General features: G+C 41.8%; 1 protein-coding gene across 3 annotated transcripts; it reads left to right on the forward strand.

Moving 5' to 3' along the window:
- Positions 1-263: 263 nt before the first annotated feature.
- On the forward strand, positions 264-26,308 carry xpo1b (exportin 1 b). 3 transcript variants are annotated; one of them, XM_080869058.1, is made up of 25 exons: positions 264-602; positions 2,055-2,186; positions 2,417-2,518; positions 6,443-6,515; positions 7,866-7,927; positions 10,057-10,101; positions 11,768-11,949; positions 16,514-16,562; positions 16,672-16,791; positions 16,920-17,048; positions 17,138-17,296; positions 17,416-17,613; positions 18,103-18,241; positions 19,343-19,524; positions 19,655-19,811; positions 19,927-20,090; positions 20,203-20,337; positions 20,425-20,608; positions 21,295-21,401; positions 21,831-22,025; positions 22,640-22,808; positions 23,075-23,209; positions 23,688-23,847; positions 23,927-24,023; positions 24,962-26,308. In XM_080869058.1, the coding sequence occupies exons 2-25, from the start codon at positions 2,061-2,063 to the stop codon at positions 25,106-25,108; spliced, it is 3,216 nt and encodes a 1,071-aa protein (XP_080725184.1). In that variant the 5' UTR covers positions 264-602; positions 2,055-2,060; the 3' UTR covers positions 25,109-26,308. The 3 variants fall into 3 exon arrangements, with proteins under 3 accessions (XP_080725184.1, XP_080725185.1, XP_080725186.1); XM_080869059.1 differs by lacking the exon at positions 264-602 and adding an exon at positions 7,338-7,386 and having other exon boundaries at positions 2,148-2,186; XM_080869060.1 differs by lacking the exons at positions 264-602; positions 2,055-2,186 and adding exons at positions 3,658-3,724; positions 7,338-7,386 and having other exon boundaries at positions 2,428-2,518.

A 26,308-nucleotide genomic window follows, 5' to 3' on the forward strand; every position in this document is an offset into this window, starting at 1 on the left:
AGAAGTCCATTCTGCAAGGGAGTCTGCCCTCTTTTTCTCTCCGGGCGGAGTAGTCGCGTGGGCGCTTGTGCGAATTGAAATAAACTGACAGGCCGATCCTTCAATGGGACGCCAAGTAGGAAGTCTTCGCCAGAGACACAGCCAATCACAGCGCGGCCTGGGCGTAACCTAAGTCCAAACTTTACGCGGCGCCATCGGCTGAAAACTAAACCGAGATGGAATCTCCCAGTCTGAACCGGTTTCAACCGGTTGCGAGTTAGTTGCTTGAGAGGAGAGAAGAGAGGAGGCGCAGGCACACAACCTCTATACCACCCTGCTGGAAAATTATTAGAGTAAAGAATAAATTAGTGAATCAAGGTTTACTTAGTTTCGTAAAATGTATCGGAGTAACAGATTGTTAGGTCTACTGTGATAGTAGTTTTGGAATCCACATCAGTGGTTCTTACCAGCCAGACATCATTCACTACTGGAGCTGGAGATAGTCAACGCTGCAGAGATAGGAAATCTTTTGTAATCATCAGATACTCTGAAGTACTCAAAGTACCTAGTAGCTTTTTTTTTTGGCAAACGCCACTCTTTTCAGTCAGAGCCTCGGATATTAGGTAGGTAACTGGGGTGAAGTACGAACCTGCCATGCTGTGATTAACGTGTCTTGGCTTTACCCTTTATAGAGAATAAAATGCATCTTGGTGTGCACATTAACCTGTGTTATCTTGTAATTTGCCTTTAAGCTCATGTAACGACATGCTAATTCAGAATGCAATGGCATCAGTGGGGATAACCAAATAGCCATCGGCTGTCCGCTTGCTAGCATTTGCCACTTAAAAATAAGCTAACGCTGGCTGTCAGAGAAAGTGTTGTAACTTTACTGAACTAAACGCATAATCAGGCTACCTCTTTTGACGTTACGTGCGACGCTGCAGACGAGCACCAAACTGCGTGAGATTAAATCCGCGCCTCTCCCACCGAGGCAGCATCACTCGTGTACGTGATGCGAGCGGATGTCGAGTTGATGTTGCTAGGTGCTAAACGGCGTCAGTATTAACTTTACCGTACTGTACCGGAAAATGGCCCATAATCGTTTCTAGTCTTTGGAGTAGAGTCGCAGCAAGAAGCGCTAACTTCTCTAAACAGCGGTGACGACACAGCGAGTAAAATTTATTTATGAGCACCCTCCGTCCCTGGTATCCTCGGTGGGAGTGGTTGGAGTGAGCAGTGAGGGAGCACATGTGTGGGGTGAATCCTAGTGGCTGGTTAATGTGTGCGGGAGACGCGCTTGTGCTCTCGCTCTCTCTCTCTCTTTTTTTTTTTTTTAAATTAGCGGGTGATGCTACTAGGTAGACGTGGTTGTAAGATGCGTTTGTTGTTTTTTTAACTGTTGCTGCCAGTCATTCGCGGTGTGCTCGGTGTTTTACAGACGTAAACAACGTGACGTCGGATAGTATATGCGGCACGTGGCTCATTTAATGATACTAATGCAGTTGTAGAAATGAGTGCTTGGTTAGTGAAACAACGCAGGCACCACGGACGGATTAAAAGCCTGCTTGTAACTGTGTCTGAGTCAGCTGTTAAGTTGTTTGTTTAAAGCAAAAGCGCAGTGTCATTGACTTCGGCTTTCTGAATAGTGCACTCATCTGTTTACGGATCAATACTGGCCTGTTTTTTTAAAGATAACGTGGCGCTGTAACTCTCTTTCTCTAATAAAAGGTTTGGAATTATACTGAGATTGATTTTAAGTTATTTTGGCTTTTGCTGCTCGAGTCCCTGGGCTCCTGGTGTAAACCAGAGTACTATGTCCAGCATTTTCAGCCAGTTTGAAGTTTCCTAAACGGAGTCCAGCAAAGGAACCAGGAGCTTTCCTGTACTTTTTGAACATGACAGGCATGTGACACCATGAGCCTAATATCTTAAAATGACATCTCAGTGGTTGGTCTAGCAGATGTTTGTTACACGGTCAGCTGTTAAGAATGGTTTCTAAACACACAGTTCACATGACTTTGTCTGTTAAATGCGTTCTGTGCACTCATGACCCCCGCCCCCTGTCCTTGTTGCAGAGCTCTATGCCAGCAGTTATGACAATGTTAGCAGACCATGCAGCACAGCAGCTGCTGGACTTCAACCAGAAACTGGATATCAATCTGCTGGATAATGTGGTGAACTGTCTGTATCATGGGGTAGGACCACAGGTATGTTATCCTTTTCTCTCTCTCTCACTCTCTCTCTCTATCTCTACACCATATCTGAAAGAAGCTGCTTGTAAATTTCTTCTTTTAAGTTCCACTTTACATTCACCTGAGAGTAACACATTGACTTTTTGTAAGACAGACAATGTTGACTTTACTGTTGCATTTTCCTTGCAATTCTTTTCATATCACCTCAGTGTTAATTCTAAAGTGTTATCCTCATCGATTTACAGCAAAGAATGGCACAAGAAGTGTTGACACACTTAAAAGAGCACCCAGATGCCTGGACGAGAGTGGATACCATCCTTGAGTTCTCCCAGAACATGAACACCAAAGTAAGTTAACTCTTACCTGCAAAATGCTGTTGAAAGGAAACTTGCATGTACTTTGAGGAAGAAGTATTTTTAGCCAGCACACAAAACAACATAAAAGCTTCACCCTACGTCACAGTGGTTAGCCTATACCATGCTTTCATTTATATAAAAGATACTTTGTAGTGGATCTTTTTGTTGGAAGCAGCCTTTATGCACTTGCAGTGTTTGTCTCATGCCCTAACTGCTGAGCTATGCAGGACCCCTGTCCTTCTGAATTCTGTTGGATCTGAACCTAGCAGACAAACAATGGAGGCTTTCTGTCATCTTACTGTTGTATTATTAAAACGTACTTCTCTAAATACAACTATCATAAAACTCCATGCATGCCAATCCTGTTTGTGTGGTAATATAAAGGGTTATGAAAGATGGTTAAAGTAACTTTCCACACCTGCTAATAATTAACATTTACATAGATGTAAAGTGTATTTGGCATTTCTGCTTATGTGGTTGTATGTTTTTTTTGATTTAAGAAAACCGAATGAATCTTGGTAACTATTTAAAGATTTGGGTCTTGTGTGTTTCTAGGACATCTGTTTGCAAGTGTATGTTGTGCTGCTTCTGCATGGTGGTACCGCTAGTTAAGCAACCAGTTGTGAATGGTAAACGTTTGACTTTGTAACCATTCAGATGTCAAAGATTTACAGATGAATTGTGCTGTTAAAGCCAGTACATATCCATAATCAAAGAATAATATTTACATGGTATGCAAATCATACACAACTTCCTCAAAGTAATGTTGATACTTGTTTTTCATTTGTATTTTATTTATTTTTGCTTGCTTGTAAGACTGCTTTTAATACTGACATTCAATACTAATCTGAGTTCTTGATGTATCAATATCACTTTAAAATTCATAAATTTGCCAAATAAATAGGGATAATTGAGGAAACAAGGTAAACACCTCTCGAATCCTGCATTCTATCTTCAGTGATAAGTTTGAAAAATGCCCAGTTTCAAAGCACTTTGGGTGTCTGCCTTTTTTTGTTTGTTTGTTTGTTTTTTAATTAACTACAGTAGCTATATTTGAAATTGTCATGATTTCAAGTTGTGACTTTTTGATATTAATCACAATGTTCCATTATGTTTATGGCTTGTAATAGGAAGAGAAGGGGTGTGTCATCCTGTGCATCATGACACAGCTAGGCTTTGACGGCAGGCCTCCACAAGGTCTACCCTTTTTAAATTCCCTTTGACTGAATTCTGTTCATCCGTTTTTATTGCATCTGTTTCATTGGACAGAGGGTGGGTGCAGGCTGCAGTCAGTAGGATCTATTGTAAAGAGACACGAAAAGATTTAATTTCAACTGTAGGGATCATGGCACTGTTCCCACCTCGCTCTCATGCTTTTCCTTTTTTCTTTTTTTTCTTTCTTTTTTTTTTAAACGGTACAGCTGAGTTCTCTCGTCATGGCCTCTTCTTAAGATGCACCTCTGTGAGCTGAAATGTTGCAAGGCATTTCGCAGTTTCCTACTTGTAATTTCTCTCTTCTTACCTTGCGCGGTGGTTTGTGTAGTCCGGTAATTAAAGGTGAAATAAAACACGGCAGAATTTAATGCAGCGCTCCAGGTGACACCTGCGAGTGGTGTACAGTCAGCTTGTTATAAGGAGCTTTCACCTTTAATCTTCCAGCATCCATTGTCCGTAGCACACTGTTAATCTTGCTTTAATAACATCCTGTAATACAAGTCATTTCTTACTACTATTTTTTTTTCTTCTTCTTCTTTTTTTTTTTTTTAATTTATTGACTCATGGTCTCAAGTGATGATCCCTACAGTTGAAACAGTCAGCTGAAGTAACATCAGATCATAAACTAACTTGGATTAACAAATTATATTTTTATTTCTTTATGCTTCACAAGTAAGTGATTTAAATTAGTGTAATCTGTGGTGGTCCTGCTGTTCTTTATGACACACCAGGTAAAGTTGAATTTAAGTTAGAAATGAAGCATTGTAAAGAAAATGGACTAGAGTTTAGGGTTGGGTATCGACAACATGATACTGTTGTTATTTTCTTTTCTTTTTTTGTAGCTAGGTTGGTGCTTCACTTCCTTAAATTCTGGTTATTATAAAGAAACGACCTTTAAAGGCAAAGTTTTGTGATTTGTCAGTGGGGATAACAATTTTGAATTTCATAGCGATCTGTGGCTTTAGCTTTTTGTGAACATGCTGCGTCTGGGGAAAAAAAAAAATTCAGATGTTGAAAATACTGCAATTTTAAAGGGCTTTCAGTCCCAAAAAAAATCTCTGCTTTAAAATAAGCGAAAAAATGTATGTCTCTGTTGGAGGGCCACAGTGAAATTTGATCCACGAGATACAGTTTGAAAAATGCAACTGAGTTTGATGGATTGTCAGTCTGAAGGAACTTACAATGTTATGAGGTAGTTCTGGCAAGTTATTGCATGAGCTGTAATTATATTTTTCATAGGAACAGAGACAAACCTTTGGTATTACAAAAAGTGTCAAATAAATGTGTGTTTGTATATATTTGATATCTGCAGCATTTTCAGCTAAAACTGCTTATTTGTTGGTTGGGTTTTGTTCCTTTTGTCTTTTTTTAATTGCAGGAACTAGAGAAAAAACAGATTGACTTCATACAAGTAATGACAGAGTTGTGAACCTGAGAAAATGGCATGCCTTTAGTGAAAGAGTGGTTATGTAGAATTGTGAGCAACCTAGACAGTCACTGTGTTTACACAGACTGTTAGTATCGAGGAGTTCTCAAGGTTTGATGGTTGTTAATGTTGGCATTGTTGTGACACTTTTAACAGGTATGAAAAATAGCCACAAAGTATATATCCATAAATTCTTCCTCAGTATGTATGAGCTTATATTGAACCTCTGTTTTATTTCACTGTAGCGATTGGCTGATATGACCCATTTTCCGATGTGTCAGTATCCTTTGATGAATGAAAATGTAAAAACTAAAAGAAAATGAGGTGAGAGAAACACCCTTCAAACATGTTGCCCACCAGTGGGTGCGCTGCAGCCTCCCTGTTGGCAAACACAACAACCAGCTGATCTGAGCAGAAAATAAATTTGATTTTTATATTTTGTGTGTCTGAGGTGGAGAAAAGAGGGCTATTGTCCAATATCTAATTTTTTGGTCAGGCTCTAACTAAAATGTTGCTCTTGCTAGTTGGCAGCAGAAACGCTGGTTATATTTTTAGGATATCCGGTCCTATCGACCCCACAGCGGGTTTTCCTCCCTGAAAAGAACAACAGTCAGAAAGGTAATATGAGTTCTGCAGTGGAAACCTGTACAGTTGTCCAGTTGCCCCAGAACATCCCACAGACTCCTGTGGTGGGTACTTGTATGATGCATGCTCCACCTTTAATGTAGACTGAAGCACAGTGGGCTCAGAATTTGCTTTAAGGGGTCTTAAAGCACAATCAGTTTAAGGGACAAAAGAAACCTGTAGCAATATTGCACTTGAACAAATTGTCCTTTAAAAACAGTTCTCGATGCCCAACCCTACAAAGGTCCATGTAGCCTAGATAGAGGCGTTTAAACCTTGTTGTGTCTTCTAGGCCATTTGACTCCCTTTTGAAGCAATCTGTGACAAAGCTGGTTAATGGGTTGCCTTTTTTCTTTCTTTTTTTTTTCTCCTTTTTTTGTGTCTGGTGTGATGCTGAGAATAACAGCAGGGCTTCTGCAGTGTTCCAGCATAATGCTGCTTGTATATTTAAAAAAAAAAAAGAAAGTTGAAAGTGTTGCACACTACAAAATCTGCATGAAATGTGGTTCAGTGCAATCTAGTTTAGAAATGCAAGTTATTGCAGACTGGTCCACTTCATACTGTTTTTGGATTAAAGGTGGGCACTTCTTGTTGTTGGATGCTGTCATAACAGCTTTGTCCTAATGCTGCTTCTTCCTTGCGTGTTACAGTACTATGCTCTCCAAATTCTGGAAACGGTTATCAAAACCAGATGGAAGATTCTTCCCAGGAATCAGTGTGAAGGTAAAAGTTTCTTTTGTGGAAAAATTCCTGAAACATTTATTCCCATGGTGTTAGTGTGTTTTGTTTTTGTTTAGTTTTTTTCTTTGTAAATGTGACGTGTGGTTGCCATGTTGAGGAGTATTCCCCCACTAAGCATGCTGGTTTGTTTTCTGCTCGACTGACTCGAACTGGCTACTCAGAAAGGTTGGATTCTGCATTTGAGCAGTAGTTTTAGAGAGGAAACAAGGAAAACACCCCAGCACTATTTTGTTTTTAATGCTTTGTGAGGGAAATTTTTTGAGAGGAAACAAAGTAGATACGTTGTTACTGTTGTCTAGCCTTACATTATTCTGATGGGATATGTTGTTGTTTCTAAAATCAATGACACATTGTGTGTGTTGCTTTGAGCCAGTTTTTCCACATTGTACCCAGGGAGGAATGAGGGATGGGTTAATGGAGTGCGGTAATTGCTGTCAGTTATATTTTCAAAATGTTTATTGATAATTTTAAACGTTACACGAAGTTGTTGACAAGGTAAATGTGCGTATGAACCTATATAAAGTGTTGCAGTGTTATCAGTATATGGCTATAGGTTCTTAATGTTCAGCCTTTAATTATTGCCTAATTGTCAATTGGACACATCAGCATTAGCACATAGCAGAGGTCTCAACACAGTGGAACAGAATTTATTTAGAAAAACATTTCAGAGGAAAAAGCAGTGATAATGAAATAAATTTGATAATCATGTGCAAATCAGATGATTCTGCCTCCCTCCATTCTTCTATAATTTTGCTCAAAATTAATTTTTTCATTGACCTAAGACTTACCTGCTTCTGACCGTAGATGCCTGAATTTTGTTCAAGTGGCAAACCCAGTGCAGGGCGACTGGCAAGTATGTCTTTTCCCCCCTTGTGTCAGAGTATTGCCTTGTTTTCGGCTCCTCTCACCACACCAAAACACACATTTTCGTAGTCAGCTGCAGTCTAGAGAGAAATGCGAGGGAGCTGAAAACGCATTTTAAAGATGCTCTGCTCACTTTGACAATCTTGAATGTCTGTGAAAACACGTGGGGGAAAATGGAACTTCCACTGAACCGACCAAAGGGTTTTGTCCTGTGAAAGTTCAGTGGCAGTTGCTGCTCACGTCCACGTGTTTATAAACTGGCTTTGCAACAGTGTGTGTATATGGAGAACCACACCTTTTTTTTTTCTACAGTACAAATGTGGGATATGATTGGCAGATTCAGCTAGTTATGAGCCCGCAGATTGTGTTAGGGTTACTGACTAATGTGCTCCAGGCAACTGCTGATGAACACATTTTTATTGGTGCATGCTAACGGACATCTTCTGATATTCTCTGTGTATTTGCCAGGTATAAAAAAGTATGTTGTTGGGCTCATTATCAAGACTTCATCTGATGCATCAAGTGTAGAGGTGAGTAAACTTTATATTTTATAAATAGGTTGTATTCTTGGGGTAATAGTACGAGATGGAACAACAAAAACAGTTCCTACTTTGTTGCAAAACCTCTTCTGTTAGAAACACCCCGTAAGAGTTGGAGAATTTGGTTTCCCATTCTCGTGACTGGATTTCAAATAGTCAGTAGTTCAGGACTGCCCGTGTCACATCTTTGTGTCCATAACGCCCCAGATGTTTTGAGTGGGTCACAGGTCTGGGATGTGCCCATGTGTCCACGAACAATTTCCCATTTTGATTCAGATCACAGGATAATTTTCCACTTCCCATCAGTCTGCCTTAAACGAGCTCAGGTCTGGAGAAGAGCTTTTTGTTCTTCTTTAAATAACATTTTATTTGTGTTTGTGAATGCATTGATGAACTGTATTCATAGTAATTTCTACAGCAGTGCAGTGCTGTCTGAGGACCCAAAGTCCATGGCTGTTAAACATTGGAGTCTTATCGCTTATGTGCAGAGATTTGTCTGGATTCTGTGAATCTTTTAATTGCTCCCGGGTTCTTTACAATTGGGCAATTTGCCCATTCAGTCAAGAACAAGGTGGTGAGACCCTCCCCATCGTAAAGTTGGAGAGATCCTGCCTGCGGTGCGTTTTTTGTACTCAGTAATGTTACAAATTAGCTTAAAGGCAAAGAAGTTCCACCAGATTCTTGTTTGATTGTTTGAGTTTCTTTTGTAAAGAGTTTAGTCCACGTTTCCAGGATTTTGGAAGCATGTCACTGGGAAATTTTAAATGGGTATATATTATAAATCATAATAAAACATAAAATGCTGGTGTTTAATATGGCTCTTATTATTTGCAGTTCAGCAAAGGGTTTAAATGATTAAAGTGTACATTTTACACAACCTCCCTGTGGTTCAAGGAAAAGTCAGACATATTAGAAGATTCACTTTAAAAACAATTTATAACAATTTATAACCTCGTCGATGTTAAAAATTTTTTGCACAAACAGCCTCTTGTTCCCTCTCTCGTTATTTGTGTCCATGTTTTATTGCAGCAGCACTTTAAACAGGCAGGTTAGTAGGGCAGCCATGACTTAAGCTGCTAAGAGTGCTGTGTAATTCAGAACAACTATGGTGACTTCAGCAGCTTTTCTCACTGTTTCAGCCATTGTGAGCACTCAAGCAGTTAAAAGGCTGGAGTTGTAAAATGTTTTAAATTTAAACTGACAGCAAGCTTTTCTGGTGTTCATTAGGAGAATGCAGTGTTTTTCTCATAAGTACAGAGATTGATACATGAAAATATGACATGCTGGCCTAGCTTTAAGGTTTTTAAGTCCAATGAAGCTTGATTTTTCTTGGTGGTTGTATTGCTGTTATAAAAACAGCAAGAAAGGGGGGTAAATTGAAAGGTAAAGGAAAATGTAAAATTTTGTTTTAGATTTGATTATTGGAAAGGATTTGTGCTTTGTAAATGTTCCTTAAATGATTTTAAATGTGAAGTCAGAAGAGCCAGACGGTGAACACTGTTAAATACTTGTTTGCTTTAACAAGAGGTTAGCTGAGGAGAAGAAGACAACATAAAAATGAAGGAGTGCAGATGCCACCTACAACAAAATGATGTCTAGTTAGTATTTAACTTCCTGCTGAGCAAGCAACTTTCCAGCCGTGTTTCAGGTGTTTGCATCATTCTCAAGTATGTAACTCTACAAAACATGATATATTTACCAAGTTTATTAAGGTTATTAAACCAACCAGATACACCAGACTAGAGGTTTTGTGAGGGGATTTTCCAAAAGAGCACTCAAAAAGAATAATTTCAGTGAGCTTTAAAAACCATAACTCTCCATTATAGAAATGACTATTTGTGTCTGGCTTACTTTACTGCAGGTTATAATTGTAGGATAAATTCAATTCTTGGTGTTTACTTTCAAATGCACATGACCAGCCTCGACATTTCTGTTACAAACACCTGTGACTTTATCTCGTGGGTGAAACCCAGCCTTTACTAATTTTATATAAAATGTCAAACATCAACATGTTCATACATTTTCTCTTGTTATACCTTACCTTTTCATGATGTGTTTAAAGGATATGGTTGTGTAACTGAAACGTGTTCCTTGACTTACTTCTTTTTATTTCTTTTTAGAAAGAGAAGGTGTACATTGGCAAGCTGAACATGATCCTTGTTCAGGTAAGAGTTGCTTGGGTTCGTTTTTGGACCTACTCAGTCCTTTGTGGGGGATGTTTTCTCTTCATTTTGCGTTGTTACTGTTAGTTTACTGAATGAAAAATGTGGCCTGTCTATTGTCTGTGTGCGTGCGTGCGCTTAGATGTGTCTGAGCTGCATGTGGTAAATGTTTTCTATTTGCAAAACAATATCAGAGAATCCAAGAATTGTTAAAACAAAGGATTTGATTGTGCACTTTCAGCCACAGATTTTGTTTTCATTTCAGACCTGTTAAATATCTAACTATATCAAACATATAGTATTGGTTACACTGTAAATAATAAAGTGTGCGTTACTTTTCTTTTAAATCTATCAGTATTATCTTTACAGAGCCTCAGTAACACTGAGAAACACTTCATTGTGTTTATAACTGTGATGTTTTCCTAACCCTCAGCGTTCATGTGGGTGAATAGTGGAGAGGGATAAAGAAAGTGTCAGCAAACAGTTTCCAAGAAGCTATTCACTCTGACAGCAGTAGCGTACATCAGAGCAGAGATTCACTTAGCTAGCTACGTGTGTTGTACTCATTGCCTGGAGCATGGTAGAGCCACTGAGTCACAGAGTACTATGATATGTACTATACAGCCTGATTCAGAGCAGTATATACAGTAAAGATAACACAGCAAATGTCATAATTTTCACTGGAGACCATGTTACAGGTCCATGAGCAAAGTGGTTCTTGCTACCAAAGACACAGTGCTTTGTTAATGTCTAATAAACAAGTGGGTGTGTATTATTGACCATTATCGACTCCTAAATGGTAAAATTCTGGGTGTCGTCATATGAAGCAGTAAATCTAAAAACGCTGGGTTTGAACCTTATGTTGTTGTTGCCTCAGTGCTTCTCTTTTGCAGTGGTTCTTTTTAACCTGAAGATGTCACTCTTAATTGGTAGATCTGGCTCAAAAAACATCAGTGTCATTAAAAAGGGACATCAGTACTACTTGAATGTCTCAGCCGAGGCAAACGATGCTTAGAAAGTGACTGTGATCTTGTGATAATAAAGGATATCATCTCGAAGAGTGTGGCAGAAAAATGGATGTATGTGTCTGTATGGAAACATACAAATTAGTTAAAAACTGGCAAAGTGGAAATCATCATGGAGCTGTTGATGGCAGTATCCTTAATTCAGCAAGGCACTGAAATCTGTAAATGCAGAGTTGTAGAAATATCAGGACCATGAGACCAACAACTTAGACCTTAGTGCTTCTAAATGTGCAACGTGACATTTTTCCCATGTTTTTGCGTTTGATGAATGTGTGAGTGAGGGAGCGAGAGGCAGAGATTGGTTCACTGACTTCACAAGTGACTTTGCATTAATGCCAGTGAGAATGAGTCACCGTTTACGTCATTTGAGCTAACGTTGTTTTGGCCTGGAGGGGCTGAAGAGCTCCAGATTCCACGTTCATCGTCAGGAGGCTGGTTAAAATGGTTATGTTCAATATGGACAATTAAGTATGGAGTTTAACAAAAACGGCATTTTCTTCACTACGGGATGCTTGTAAAAGAAATGTTTTTGACTTGAGACTGATGGGGAGTTGCAGTTTGATCTCGTTTTTTTCTTCAGATTACACATTCTTCTCAGTGTGTGCCATCTCTCACTAACATGTCTGTGTCCTCTACGTCTGCAGATCCTGAAGCAGGAGTGGCCCAAGCACTGGCCCACCTTCATCAGTGACATTGTGGGGGCGAGTCGTACCAGCGAGAGCCTCTGTCAGAACAACATGGTCATTCTGAAGCTGCTCAGCGAGGAGGTGTTTGACTTCTCTAGTGGCCAAATGACCCAGGTCAAGGCCAAACACCTAAAAGACAGGTCAGTTTTGAGAGCATGGATGCCAAAATGTCTTTGATCATTACCCCCAACATACCTTAGCATAGGAAAGCTTTTCTATAGAAGGTTCACACCGAAATCAATCAAATCAACTTTTTAAAGAGTTCAGTCCTGCAACTTTGTGTTGCCACATTATTTCAGAGGCTCATGAAACACGATGTCTTTGTGCTGGCATTTGAAAATGGATTTCACTTTAAGATGAAATGTGGCTCCATGTTATCAAACAGTAATGTCAGGGCAATAAGGTTGTTATACAGTTTCTTTTATATTATTAATATGCAGTTGTGTACTTGCCTGAAAATTCTGCTATGGGGGGAAAAAAAACACAGATCAAATAAACATAGATATTTTTTTTTTATGAATATTCCTCATATCTAAAGATGTGGGTTGATTGTTTAGCACAGTTGACTGTTGTTGATGTTTAATAGCCATCCATCCATCCATCCATCTTCTTCTGCTGCCTTCGGGGCCGGGCCCCGGAGGCAGCAGCTTGAGCAGAGAAGCCCAGAACTCCCTCTCCCCAGCCACCTCCTCTAGCTTATCCGGGGGAACACCAAGGCGTTCCCAGGCCAGCCGAGAGATATAATCTCTCCAGCGTGTCTTGGGTCTGCCCCGGGCCTCCTCCCGCTGGGACATGTCCGGAACACCTCGCCCAGGTGGCTTCCTTGTCAAATATCCGAACCACCTCAGCTGGCTCCTTTCGATGTGGAGGAGCAGCGGTTCTACTCTGAGCCCCTCCCGGATGGCTGAACTTCTCACCTTATCTCTAAGGGAGACGCCAGCCACCCTTCGGAGGAAGCTCATTTCCGCTGCTTGTATCCGCAATCTCGTTCTTTCGGTCACTACCCACGGCTTGTGGCCGTAGGTGAGGGTAGGGACGTAGATCGACCAGTAAATTGAGAGCTTTGCTTTTACGTTCAGCTCTCTCTTCACCACGACGGACCGGTGCAGCGTCCGCATCACTGTCGCCGCAGCACCAATCCGCCTGTCGATCTCTGGCTCCCATCACATCAACAAGACCCCGAGATACTTTAACTCCTCCATTTGGGGCAGGAACTCATCCCCAACCCGGAGTGGGCACTCCACCCTTTTCCGGCTGAGAATCATGGCCTCAGATTTGGAGGTGCTGATCCTCATTCCTGCTGCTTCACACTCGGCTGCGAAACGTTCCAGTGCGGGCTGGAGGCCACCACCTGATGAAGCCAACAGAACCACATCATCTGCGAAAAGCAGAGATGAGATTCTGAGGCCACCGAAGTGAAAGCCCTCCGCCACTTGGCTGCGCCTAGAAATCCTGTCCATAAAAATTATGAACAGAATCGGTGACAAAGGGCAGCCCTGGCGGAGCCCATCACCCACCGGGAACGAGTCCGACTTATTGCTGGCAATAATCGTATAAGGATCGAATGGCCCGTAGCAATGGGCCAGACACCCCATACTCCCGTAGTACCTCCCACAGGAGGTATTCCTTCTCCAAGTCCACAAAACACATGTAGACTGGTTGGGCAAACTTCCATGCGCCTCAAGTATCCTTGAGAGGATAAAGAGCTGGTCCAGTGTTCCGCGACCAGGACGAAAACCGCATTGTTCCTCCTGTATCTGAGGTTCGACTAGCAGACGAACTCTCCTCTCCAGCACCCTGGTATAGATTTTCCCAGGGAGGCTGAGGAGTGTGACCCCCTGTAGTTGGAACACACCCTCCGGTCCCCTTACTTAAAGATGGGGACCACCACCCTGGTCTGCCAGTCCAGTGGTACTGCCCCTGATCTCCACGCAACATTGTAGAGGCGTGTCAACCAGGACAGCCCTACAAAGTCCAGAGCCTTCAGGAACTCTGGGCGGACCTCATCAACACCAGGGGCTCTGCCACCAAGGAGTTGTTTAACTGCCTCAGTGACCTCGTGTGCCACATGCACTTATGGACACTCTTATGTTCGAACAAGGTGTTTGTTATGGGCAAACTGTGATTTGCACAGAAGTCCAATAACAAAACACCACTCGGGTTCAGATCAGGGAGGCCGTTCCTGAAACATGAAGCTCGCGTGATTGGGAGCTTCATGTTTTATTGTTTCCTCATCCAAAGAATCCGAAATATGTCCACTGGGGCTGAAGTCATTTTAGATTTTAGATGTTTTGGTTTTTTTTTTCTCTTCAGATGACTAAAGAAGGTCATCCCGATTGACTGTTTGGAACTACATTCAATGACAAATGAGGCTTATTATGTTTAGACTAGGGCTGAACGATTATGGAAAATAATCTAATTGCGATTTTTTGCCCCAATATTGCGATTGCGATGCGATATGCGATTATTTTTTAAGGTATTTGTCTTCTGTATTATTAAACAAAGACAAGCAATACATCATATAGTATGGCCAATACTATATTACATTAATTTTAAACTGTTCTTTCCTGGAAGACAGACCTCTGTTATGATGACATGAGGTGATGCATGAATTGATGACTGACATTTTTATTTAACTTCTTCAATCACAACAGTATATTTGAACATACACAATAGTTTATTTTTAGCTTACAAACATCTGAGCATAAAGTGCTGACAAGGAACCCTGGTGTAAACATTAAAATGAAAGTCAGTACAATGTGCAGATTGCAGAAATATACATAAAAAAAAATCAGTGGCTTTACCACACTCAGTTTTTCGACATCTGTGAACTACTAGACAGTCATTCAATTAAAAAATAATATTAAATAAATAAAACTAATAAATAAAAAATACACACATCTTACTGATCTCTGCAGTCAGTAACATTACACATAAAGTGCAAACATAATAGCAATTGTATAAACACACACACAAACACGCCTTTAAAGTTTAAAGGCGTGAAATTGGACGGTCTAGCCTTCTGAATCAGAAGGCTAGTTCTGCTTAGCGTCACCGCTGTCTCGGTGGAGTTTAATAAACTCGGCCGTCTGCTTCTTGCTATCTAAAATATAACCAGACACTGGTGTAAATTCTCGACTGTCTCATACTTCTGTTTAATAAGTTTTCTGTTTGACGTTTAGTCAGCTGTGTGAAAACCAAGGAGGAACCCACCCGGGGGATTAATAAAGTTTTATTTTATCTAATCTAATAACTTTAATCTCAGCCAAACCGATTTACTCACGAACAAACAAAACACTGAAAAAAGCCCAACAATAACATTTTTAGGTTGTCTAAGTGACTTATATATTACGTTTAACCCGAGCAGCGAAACTCCGTGGTGATCTGAAAATGATGTGCCGGGAGTTGTGCCGTTCTCGGCCGCATCAATAACCCTCGAGCTCCCGGCTAGCTGTCGAGCTGGTGGGTAGCAGACGCCTCTGAAAACGTCGAAGCACTTTTGCAAATATGGGATATCTTGATAAACCGAGCAGATATTTGATGTTTACACAGCTACTTTCTCGCCTGAAAATATGTTAAAAGTTTATTTTGTGACCCAGAAAGATTAGTATGAGTAATTTTAAAACTTAGTAGCGGCCGCCATTGCTGGAAACTGGAGTTTGGCTGGGCCGCGCTATGAATTCTGGGATATGGTAGTAATTTGGACAGCCTTCGGCGCGTCGCTGTGACGTAATCGGTCTACAAATGCGGCCTCAGGAGGATGCAGCCCATGAATTGTATAATATAATCGCAGTATAATCGCAGCCTTTGCGGTTAGAAAATTGCACTTGATCATGTCGCGATATTATCGCAAATGCGATATATCGTTCAGCCCTAGTTTAGACTCGGTGCAGTTGAATTTACCAAGTCTAGTATAACTAAACAAGCTGTAAACTACTAAATCTGACTAAACATTTAATACACTGCTACCCAGGAATACCGTGTCACATGATACACACAAACGCCAAAGGAAAAGACATTGATAGAATATTAAAACCATCTTTTATTTCCTTCCTTTTATATGCTCTCACTTTATTTTAATGCCATCTTAAAGCCTGTAATGTATTTTCTCAAAACGTCCCTGTTCTGCTGTCACCAGACGTCAGAGTGTAGCCATTTTCTTACATGGCCTGGTTCCCTGAGTTTTTCTGGAAGTCACCCAACATCACCCAGTGCATTTACTATTGGCCAGTTGGGCATCGTGTGTGTGGTACCTCCTACACAGTCTGTCTAGGCAGCACCCTCCACTAAACTACAGTGTTTTTCCAGTGGTGCAACTGTGTCTGAAGCAGACCATGTCCCATTGTGTGCTACATGTGAGGAAGGACAAATGTGAGAAATATTAACTAGACTCTCCTGAACTGGCCCAAAGTTCATGTGTGAAAACTGCTGCATGAGATGGGTGGAGTGTAACACTGGAGAGAGCGGGATAAGAGAGGGCGGTGTTACTTGAGTAGGTGGCAACTTGTTAGCTGCTGTCAGTGCAGCAAAACCTTTGAAACGATGTTGGTTTGAAACCAAACATGAACAGACATAAAGTGATCAAAAGAAACGAACCACGGTTATTTACATTGTTTCAGGGCACAGGTTGTACATGAAACTTTCAGATTTGTCTTTCATTATCAGTGTCAGATGCTGTTTAACATGTTGTTTGTTTTCTTTCAGCATGTGCAATGAATTCTCCCAGATATTCCAGCTGTGTCAGTTTGTTATGGTATGCATTCATCTTTTTCCTTGTATCGTACATTCTTTTTATCATCGGTTACACACCAGTGTTTGTTCTTCAGCTGATTTTACTGATTGTGTTGCTGTGTGCACCTCAGGAGAATTCCCAGAATGCCCCCCTGGTCCATGCCACCCTGGAGACACTTCTGCGTTTTCTCAACTGGATTCCTCTGGGATACATCTTTGAAACCAAACTGATCAGCACATTGGTGTATAAGGTGCGGCCGCAAAGACGCACACAACACACAAAGATGCAGATTTGTGTGATTATTTAAAATATTCGATGATGTGCATAAAATCGATTTATAATGGATATTTAACATATATATATTTTTATTTTAAACAGTTCTTGAACGTGCCGATGTTTCGCAACGTGACGTTGAAGTGCCTGACAGAGATTGCGGGCGTGAGTGTCAGCCAGTACGAGGAGCAGTTTGTTACCCTCTTCACGCTGACCATGTGTCAGCTCAAACAGGTGGGTTACCCGGTGACATCTGACAAAGCCACACTGACACGTTGCTCGGTTTGAGACTCTAAGATGAATTTTAACTCTAATCTGTTCAGATGCTGCCTCTGAACACCAACATTCGGCTGGCCTACGCCAACGGGAAAGATGACGAGCAAAACTTCATCCAGAACCTCAGTCTGTTCCTGTGTACTTTCCTTAAAGAGCACGGGCAACTCATTGAGAAGAGGCTCAACCTCAGAGAGACATTAATGGAGGTAAGGGAAGCACGGTATTCTGTATTTTGTTGTTGCTCTACATAGGCTGCACAGGAGAAGATTATGGTAATTAGCTAACATGTTCACGTTACATTGCAACTCCCCTGGTTCTCCTTCAGGCCCTCCACTACATGCTGCTGGTGTCAGAGGTGGAAGAGACTGAGATCTTCAAAATCTGCCTGGAGTATTGGAATCACTTGGCCGCTGAGCTCTACAGAGAGAGTCCCTTTTCCACATCCACGTCCCCTCTGCTGTCTGGCAACCAGCACTTTGATGTGCCTCCACGCAGACAGCTCTATCTACCCGTTCTCTCCAAGGTACCTCTTAGAACAAGATGGTATTTATTCATACCACATACATGATCGCAGAGCCCCATGATTGAAGTTGAGTTTATAGATGCAGACTCTTCTTTAAGAAGCATGTCTTACGTTTATAGTGAAGATGACACAGAGGTTGCTGAAGTGTTTCCAGTTTGTGGAACCTGAAGCGTCTCAGCTCGCAGTCATACTAGAAAGACTTGGCTCAGGCCAGCGACAGGTGGCTGCTTCAGAGCTGCCAAAAGAGATGCTGGTTACAGTGTTACTAAAAATCAGCAGCTACTAAAGTAATACAAACATTTTTTTTCTACTTAATGATATTTTACATTCCATATGTGTGAAATGTGACTATAACCAGGAGACAAACCACTTGTATCGTCCTTTTACATTTATGAGAACACAAGCTAAGCTATATTTTCCTGTGTGTGTGAAAGGCAGGTGTTTTGATTTGTGTACTTGCTGACAGGTTTTTTTTATCTGGAGTAACAGGTGCGTCTGCTGATGGTAAGTCGGATGGCCAAGCCAGAGGAGGTCCTGGTGGTGGAGAATGATCAGGGGGAGGTGGTCAGGGAGTTCATGAAGGACACAGATTCCATCAATCTCTACAAGAATATGAGGGAGACCCTTGGTATGACTTAATGATAGCTTCTAATATTTTATATCCTTAAGCTTGATTTATAGTACTGTGTTAAATCTGCAGCATAATCTACGCTGCAGCAGTTGTGTCTCCGCTTGCTAGTAAAATCCTGTGTAAACGAGGTATAATGATTAGCAAAATAAGATTTTGCTAATGCAGGTACATGCTGGTTTCTTGTTTTAAAGCTCGAATAATCTGTGTAAAGGCTCGATCGCTTCTGAATTCTTTTTGGGGGGGGGTTTCTTTTTCTTGCATTTCGATGTAGCAGTGGTATGATACTATTAGCTTGAAGTGAATGTGATTGTCTCAGTTTACCCTGGTGATAGCAGACCAGTGCAACTCAGCAGCGCTCAAGTACAAATGCAAATGATGACGACGCTACTGCAGCGTAGGCTCTGCAGGGATTCAACACAGGACTGTAAATCAAGCTTTAAACTCTCTTTTTTTTCTAGGCCACTTGTCTTAAGAAGCAGTGTTTAACTGATCATAACCACAAGAAGTCATATTTTTGAATAGATCTTAATTAATGCATCCATCCAGTGGCTTCAGCAGCTGGATTTGTATTTACTGATCAGACACATCCTCCAACAGGTTAGGCGAGTTGTTCTCAGCACCACTGTAATATTTAAATATTGTAGGAGAATCGGGCGGCACCATGGCTCAGTGGTTAGCACTGCCGGCTGGCTGGGGCCTTTCTGTGCGTCTGCGTGGATTTCGTCCGGGTGCTCTGGTTTTCCCCCACAGATCCAAAGAAATGCAGGTTAGATCGATTGGAAACTCGTAGACTGGCAGAAGGATAAGCTGTTTGAATAATGGATGGATGTAGGGAAAGCTTTAGCTTTGACTGTAGAACTGACTGACTATAAATTTACATTTGACTAAATTGGCTTGATCAGTGTCACTCATCACACAGGCGTCAGTGTTTTTTAGGGAAAATTCATTCCGCCATTTCTTCTCATATATGTTTCTTTCTTTTTTTGTTGTTTTTATCTCTCTCTCTGTCTTGGTTCTGAACTGTGTCTCTAGTTTTAACTCTTAATTTAGCAGAAACTGTACTGTACTCTGATACACATTTCCTCTACTGTCCTGCAGTGTACCTGACTCACTTGGATTATGCGGACACAGAACGCATAATGACAGAGAAGCTTCACAACCAGGTAAACGGTACTGAATGGTCCTGGAAGAACCTCAACACACTGTGCTGGGCCATTGGATCCATCAGTGGGGCTATGCACGAGGAGGATGAGAAGAGGTTCCTTGTTACTGTCATTAAGGTATTGATGTGTCTGTATTTAGGTTTAGGTGACAGCAGTCCCTCACTCATGCTTACGCCTCATATTAATTATTGTCTCACCCATAAGGTTTAACATTAAGCCTAAGTGAATCCTTTGGTGTTTGCTTCAGGATCTGCTGGGTCTCTGTGAGCAGAAGCGAGGAAAAGACAACAAGGCCATCATCGCCTCTAACATCATGTACATTGTTGGCCAGTACCCTCGTTTTCTTAGAGCCCACTGGAAGTTCCTCAAAACTGTTGTGAACAAGCTCTTTGAGTTCATGCATGGTGAGCTGGAGTATTTTTATTTGTTGAACTCCCTCTTTGCATCTATTTCAGGCAGATGGATGAATAGATGGATACAGCTCTAATGCATTTTTATTTTTCTGTCCTGCCCTCACAGAGACCCATGATGGAGTTCAGGACATGGCGTGCGACACCTTCATTAAGATTGCCCAGAAGTGTCGGCGCCACTTTATCCAGGTGCAGGTGGGAGAGGTGATGCCCTTCATCGATGAGATCCTCAACAACATTAACACGATCATCTGTGACCTTCAGCCTCAGCAGGTCATTAAGTGTTCTTACCCACAGAAATCCATCAGAGAGAGGCACAGCTGTCTCTTATTTGCCCAGTTGAGTGTCCGTGCTGACTGTTTTGTTTGTTTGTGTGTACGCACAGGTGCACACGTTTTATGAGGCAGTAGGGTACATGATCGGGGCACAGACCGACCAGGCTGTTCAGGAGCACCTGATAGAGAAATATATGCTGCTGCCCAATCAAGTGTGGGACAGTATCATCCAGCAGGCCACCAAGGTAAGATGGTGTATCACCATTTATTCACATTTCAGAGACACACAAGCTGTTTGTTAATGGCTCTTCTGCTCCTCTTCCGTCCATGAGAACGTGGACATCTTGAAGGACCCAGAAACCGTCAAACAGCTGGGCAGCATTCTTAAGACCAATGTCAGGGCCTGCAAGGCAGTGGGACACCCCTTTGTTATCCAGCTGGGACGGATTTACCTTGACATGCTCAACGTGTACAAGTGCCTCAGCGAGAACATCTCTGCTGCCATTCAGACAAACGGTAAGACCGGCACATTTGTTTTCATCGTGCAGCAGACTGTCACAGTTGCATGGTGGTCACTGCAGACAGATGGTTGTAAACATGCTTACTGTCATGCTGCTGTCAGAGCAGTGAGGTTATAGCTGTTCTGTAAGCAGCACACAAACTGAGTTGATTTTCAGAGGTTTATACTGTTTGTTTTACTTTTATAGTGTTCATCACACTCCAATCAGGGTTAAGTCAGTGTGGTAGATGAGATGAATATCAGCCACTGTTTCAGATAATTGACGTCTTATTTGCTGATACCAGTCATCGAGAAGAATAGGGGCCAGTGTTTAGCTGATAAATGGGTGCAGCGCTAGTATAATATTTAATGATCTGTAATTATATCATACTTCTTCATTCCAGCCATTTTTCTAGCAGACTTCTGTTCCAAGTGGGCTCTTAGTCAGCTACAAAGTCTTTTCTCTCGGGTTTTTTTTTGCATTACAGTAATTAAGGTAATTCCACGTGTGAGATATGTGTTATGTAACATGGGATGGGTTTCATTGGCACAAAAAGCTGAGATTTGAGAGGTGTGCAGTGCACATTAAGTTTAGCGAGAGCTACACATTTAGACCCAGCTGCTATGTGTGAGACTTTTGTTGTTTTGTTTTTTTCCCATCCTCATTAAGAAGTCGCATGTTCTGCTAATGTCTGTGTTGCAGGTGAGATGGTGACAAAGCAGCCACTGATCCGGAGTATGAGAACAGTGAAACGGGAGACTCTGAAGCTGATCTCAGGCTGGGTCAGCCGATCAAACGACCCACAGATGGTGAGAAAGGCGCTCACATATGTCACTGCTGAAGGAGACAAACCCAGTTGGGGCTTTATGTTGACAAAGAATGAAGGAAGAAAGCTGATGATAAAAATGCTGATGATATCAGAAGTGATATATTTACACTCTTGTGTCCTCCTGAGTTACTCCTACTGTAGCAGCCAGTGGAACAGCTGACTGTGGAACAGCTTTCGAACAATCCAATCGGTATTTTTAGATCAGACACAAAGATTGTGTTCCCCTGCGGCAGACTTTTCTGCCCCCCCCTGTGTTTGCATCTGCACAACCCTTTAATATTCACAGTTTGTCACTGTACTGAGGGGTTGGTCACCTTTCATAGTTTTATTTAAAGCATGTCTGCTCAGGTTTTTGTGCGTCACTCAAAGCTTTCTTTGCTGACGCCTCTTGTTGTTGTTGTTGTTTCAGGTTGGTGAGAACTTTGTTCCCCCCCTGCTGGATGCCGTCCTCATTGACTACCAACGCAATGTCCCTGCCGCCCGTGAGCCTGAAGTCCTCAGCACCATGGCAACTATTGTCAACAAGCTGGGGGGGCACATCACCAGCGAGATACCCCAGATCTTTGATGCCGTCTTTGAGTGCACTCTAAACATGATCAACAAGGTACGACCCAGTGAGCCGCTGACGCATCATATGTGGATATTTGTTTTTAAATCTTTCCTGCACACGTGACCGAGACAGCAGTCTTTGTCTTTCTGTTTATCAAGTGGCCGGCCATCTGTTCAACTGTTCGTAGTTATCAGCAGCTCTTTTATTACTGAGAGTAGTGAGTAAACACCTCAGTCATCAAATCAGCAGCTTTCATTTGCATTGGGATAAGCAATCTACCATGCGGCCTTCACTGCAGTGTGTAAATCACTGGGCGGATAATTACATTCATGCACGTCATCATTGTTGATAGAAAACAAAAAATCTATTTAACTGCAGCACTGCATTGGTTTTAGTCACTATCAGTTAAGTGCTTGTGTTCTGCAGGAAAAAAAATGAAAATCTTAAATTCAGTCGGCTTCAGCTGTTGTTTACTCTGACCTGAGCCTCTGTTTCCACTCCAAAATACAACTGGGACCCATCAGGTGCCTCTCAAAAACTAAAAACCTGCAGCAGTGTGAGGCCAGATTTAAGTTAGACTGCTGATACGTTATTTCATGTGTAGCATTATGATATAACTTGGTTTGTAGATTTAAATTTTTCATCATCTGTTTGTATGTTTGTACCAGAACTTTGAGGAGTATCCAGAGCACAGGACCCACTTCTTCTACCTGCTCCAAGCTGTAAACTCGCACTGCTTCCCCGCATTCCTTGCCATCCCTCCAGCCCAGTTCAAACTAGTGCTGGACTCCATCATCTGGGCCTTTAAGCACACCATGAGGAACGTGGCTGACACTGGTAAGGGCTCAGAGATGAGTACACTAAGGTGTTTATGCTCTTATTGACCAACAACATCTTAAATACTGATAATGGGAAAACCCACTGTGGGATCCACAGGCAGAAACGTGACATGAAGGTGCACTGTGATCCTTTTCACACTGAAACAGACGTGCATCAGAACAGCGACATCACTGTGCAACCCGGCTGTTAACAATAAGCTGCTGTGGTCTTCGAAGGATGTGCAACTATAATTTTGTGTTGTTTTGTGTCTTGTCGCTGCTCAGGTCTGCAGATTCTGTACACCTTGCTGCAGAATGTGGCCCAGGAGGAGGCAGCCGCTCAAAGTTTCTACCAGACGTATTTCTGCGATATCCTGCAGCACATTTTCTCTGTGGTCACTGACACATCGCACACTGCTGGTGAGCTCACACACAATTGATGCCGTTCAGTTGTTTGAATCTGCAGTCGTCCAAATGATATTTATACTTTCAAAAAATGTTGGCGTCTGCTGTGCAGGTCAGATGAACATGTTTATGTTAAAATCATTGGCTCAGATCACAGTAAGGCTGTAGTAGTTCAGTACAACCTTTTAAAGGCACTAGTTTGAAAAATGGAAGTGACTTCTTGCTTAAAAGATCACACATTACTCAGTACTGATTTATTTAGGAGTTGATTGTAGTGTTGAATCTTCCTGGTGATGGGATCAAAAACATTTTTAAAAAGACACATTCATTATCTGAACTGGATTAAAGTCACTAAACCAGGCCAGGTAATATTAACACCTCCCCCAGAGAACTAAATCAATTTGAACGTGGCTTTACAAAGACGAGGGAATTAGGGAAAGACGATGGATTCATTTTCTGTGTGTGTGTGTGTGTGCGTGCGTGTGCGCTGCAGGCCTGACGATGCACGCGTCCATCCTGGCCTACATGTTCAACCTGGTGGAGGAGGGGAAGATCACTGCAGCGCTGAACCCCGCCAGCCCCACCACCAACCAGGTGTTCATCCAGGAATATGTGGCCAACCTGCTTAAGACTGCCTTCCCCCACCTGCAGGAGTGAGTGTGAACATTACGCATATAAGTGAGTCTGTTTTTCAGTCGATGCTTACGTGTGTGTGTGTGTTTTGTCTGTCAGTGCTCAGGTGAAGGTGTTTGTGACAGGGCTGTTCAGCTTAAACCAGGACATTCCTGCCTTCAAGGAGCATCTGAGGGACTTCCTCGTCCAGATAAAGGTGAGCTCGTCAGACTGTAGCAACTTTGATTGGAGGTGTATTAAGTATTCCTTTCAGTGTTGAGGAGGTACACAAAGTGTAAGTTGTGAGACTGAGTGTATCTCAGTTGTGTATTTGAGCTGAAGCACATGGAGCCTGTCCCTCTATGGAAGCTTTGTCTCTCCTTATCACTGACTACATAGCTAACTGCTTAGCTGTTGTTTCCACAAATAACATTTTCCTGCCACTTCATGGTCAGGCGGCCATGACTTTATGGAAGCTTTGTGGGTGCTGTTGGAAACATTCAATGTTGTGTCATGTGTCCTGATTGGTCTGATTATTATTATTTATTTATTATTTATAATTATTTTTTGTTGTTTATTTTTGTGCACTGAAGTTGACATTTAGGTGGTAATTATGTCAGTAAATCAAATACTGTTAAACCAATTGCTGAGGTCAAGCATGTTGGGTTTTTTGTTTGTTTTTTGTCTAAGAGGGCGAAAAGAAATGAAAGGGAATATCTGAATGATGGGCATCCCAAGAAGCCCAACCAATCAGCCGATCAGATCTTTTGTTTGTGAGCAGCAGCCAATCAGAAGGAAGTTATCTCAAAGAAAGGGAACGTGAGCTGAACGGCTCATGCAAATCTCTAAGAATATAAAAATGTAGAAATGCTGGAAATGAGCCTAATACATGCTTTTAAATGACTTTTTATTAAAAAGCATGTGCATGCTAACCCTGTTACAAATAAAAGTCCATCATTTGGAAGAGTGAGTTCAATTACCAGCACCCATAGTGAGTATTTGATCCCTCACTCCCAAATGGGGGTTTAGTAGTGTTGCAGTTAATTGAGCAGTCTAACAGTAAAAATTAGGATCTCGGTCGCTGTGGTAGAAAAGCAGCATGGCTTTCAAACCTTGTAGCTAACAGCAGCTTTCTGTGATTGTGTCGCTGTTCAGGAGTTTGCAGGTGAGGACACCTCGGACCTTTTTCTGGAGGAGAGGGAGGCTTCACTCCGACAGGCCCAGGAGGAGAAACACAAGATCCAGATGTCGGTGCCCGGCATCCTGAATCCTCACGAGATCCCAGAGGAGATGTGTGACTGAGCGCCTGCTCAGTCTAACTGTACAGTACTCCAAACTTAACCCTAACCACAGCAAACACAACAAAACCCAAGAGAGGCACTTGAGTGTGGTGGGAGGCCGTGGGCCATCCCATTGGATGTTTGTTGACCAAAATAATGCCAATACTCTGTAAATGATTACCGCATCACCCTGTGGTCCTTTTTACATGATCTGCGTTTTCTATGGAGACTTTTTGTGTAATAACTTTCCAAAACTGTTAATCTAGCTTACGTTCTGTTGGTCTCTGGCCCTTCTCAGACCTGCATGATGAAGTTATAACGATTAGGACAAGTTAACCATGTTGTTTTGGATCAGTTTCCGTCACTTCCCTGGTTCTGTTTCCTAGTTCTTCCCTCTTTCCCATCTCTTTGTTTATATATAGATCTATTCTACACCCGGTGTGGGCAGGGGAGGGCGGGGGTGTTGTGAAAATCGGCCCATGTGTTGAGTTGGCATAGAAGCTTCTAGACCCGTGTTGTGACAGAAAGTGGTCTTTTAGAGGCGCACGCACCGCTTGTTTGGTGCCCCACGGCATTGTGGGAGAATGTGAATCTAATGGAAAATGAATGAAGGCTGAGAGACGCTGCTCGTGCAGCAGCATCTTGTTGCTCATGACTTTCTGCTTCACCCAAAAAACTGAGCTGCTGCTGCCAGCGTGAGGTTTTTCAGGGAAAGCAAAAGCGAATATGTGCATATCATCCCAATTGTATAGCATCTTTAATACCATGGGAACATTTTTTTTTTCCTCTTATTCTGTTATTTCTTTTTGTTGTGGGTGTGTGCGCGTGTGTGCTGTCGCCTAGTCGACATCAGCGTTTTGTTTTCCTCTAAGAGGATTGTTGCTCATTTGTGAGCCTTCATTAATGGGATGTTTTAAGGAAGTGGCGGAGGTATTTATGGGCTCTTTGGTTGGTTGCATCTTTATAACAACTCCTGTTTAACTCAGATGGCTTTTGATTTTGAATTGTACTAATTTAGATTGTTTACCATGCAGTAGTGCTTCAAGACACTACCTTTAGAGCAAAATGAGAAATAAACCTGGGTTTACATTTAATTTTGTATTTTTGCATTTTTCATTTGTAACTGTTTGAGTTTTGTCCAAATAAAGGCTTTTTTTTTTTTTTTTTTTTGTCCAGAGAGTAAATGAATTGCCAGTGAGTTTAATTAGGAAGAATGTATAAA

This window comes from Rhamphochromis sp. 'chilingali' (genome assembly GCF_963969265.1).
Source record: "Rhamphochromis sp. 'chilingali' genome assembly, chromosome: 20".
Classification (NCBI taxonomy): domain Eukaryota; kingdom Metazoa; phylum Chordata; class Actinopteri; order Cichliformes; family Cichlidae; genus Rhamphochromis; species Rhamphochromis sp. 'chilingali'.

Bases quoted from the DNA above. Each gene is read 5' to 3' on its own strand.
- xpo1b (XM_080869058.1), top strand. From the start codon at position 2,061: ATGCCAGCAGTTATGACAATGTTAGCAGACCATGCAGCACAGCAGCTG. The intron at 6,516-7,865 runs GTAAAAGTTTCT...TGTATTTGCCAG, and splicing joins TCCCAGGAATCAGTGTGAAG to GTATAAAAAAGTATGTTGTT. The intron at 19,525-19,654 runs GTATTGATGTGT...TGTTTGCTTCAG, and splicing joins TCCTTGTTACTGTCATTAAG to GATCTGCTGGGTCTCTGTGA.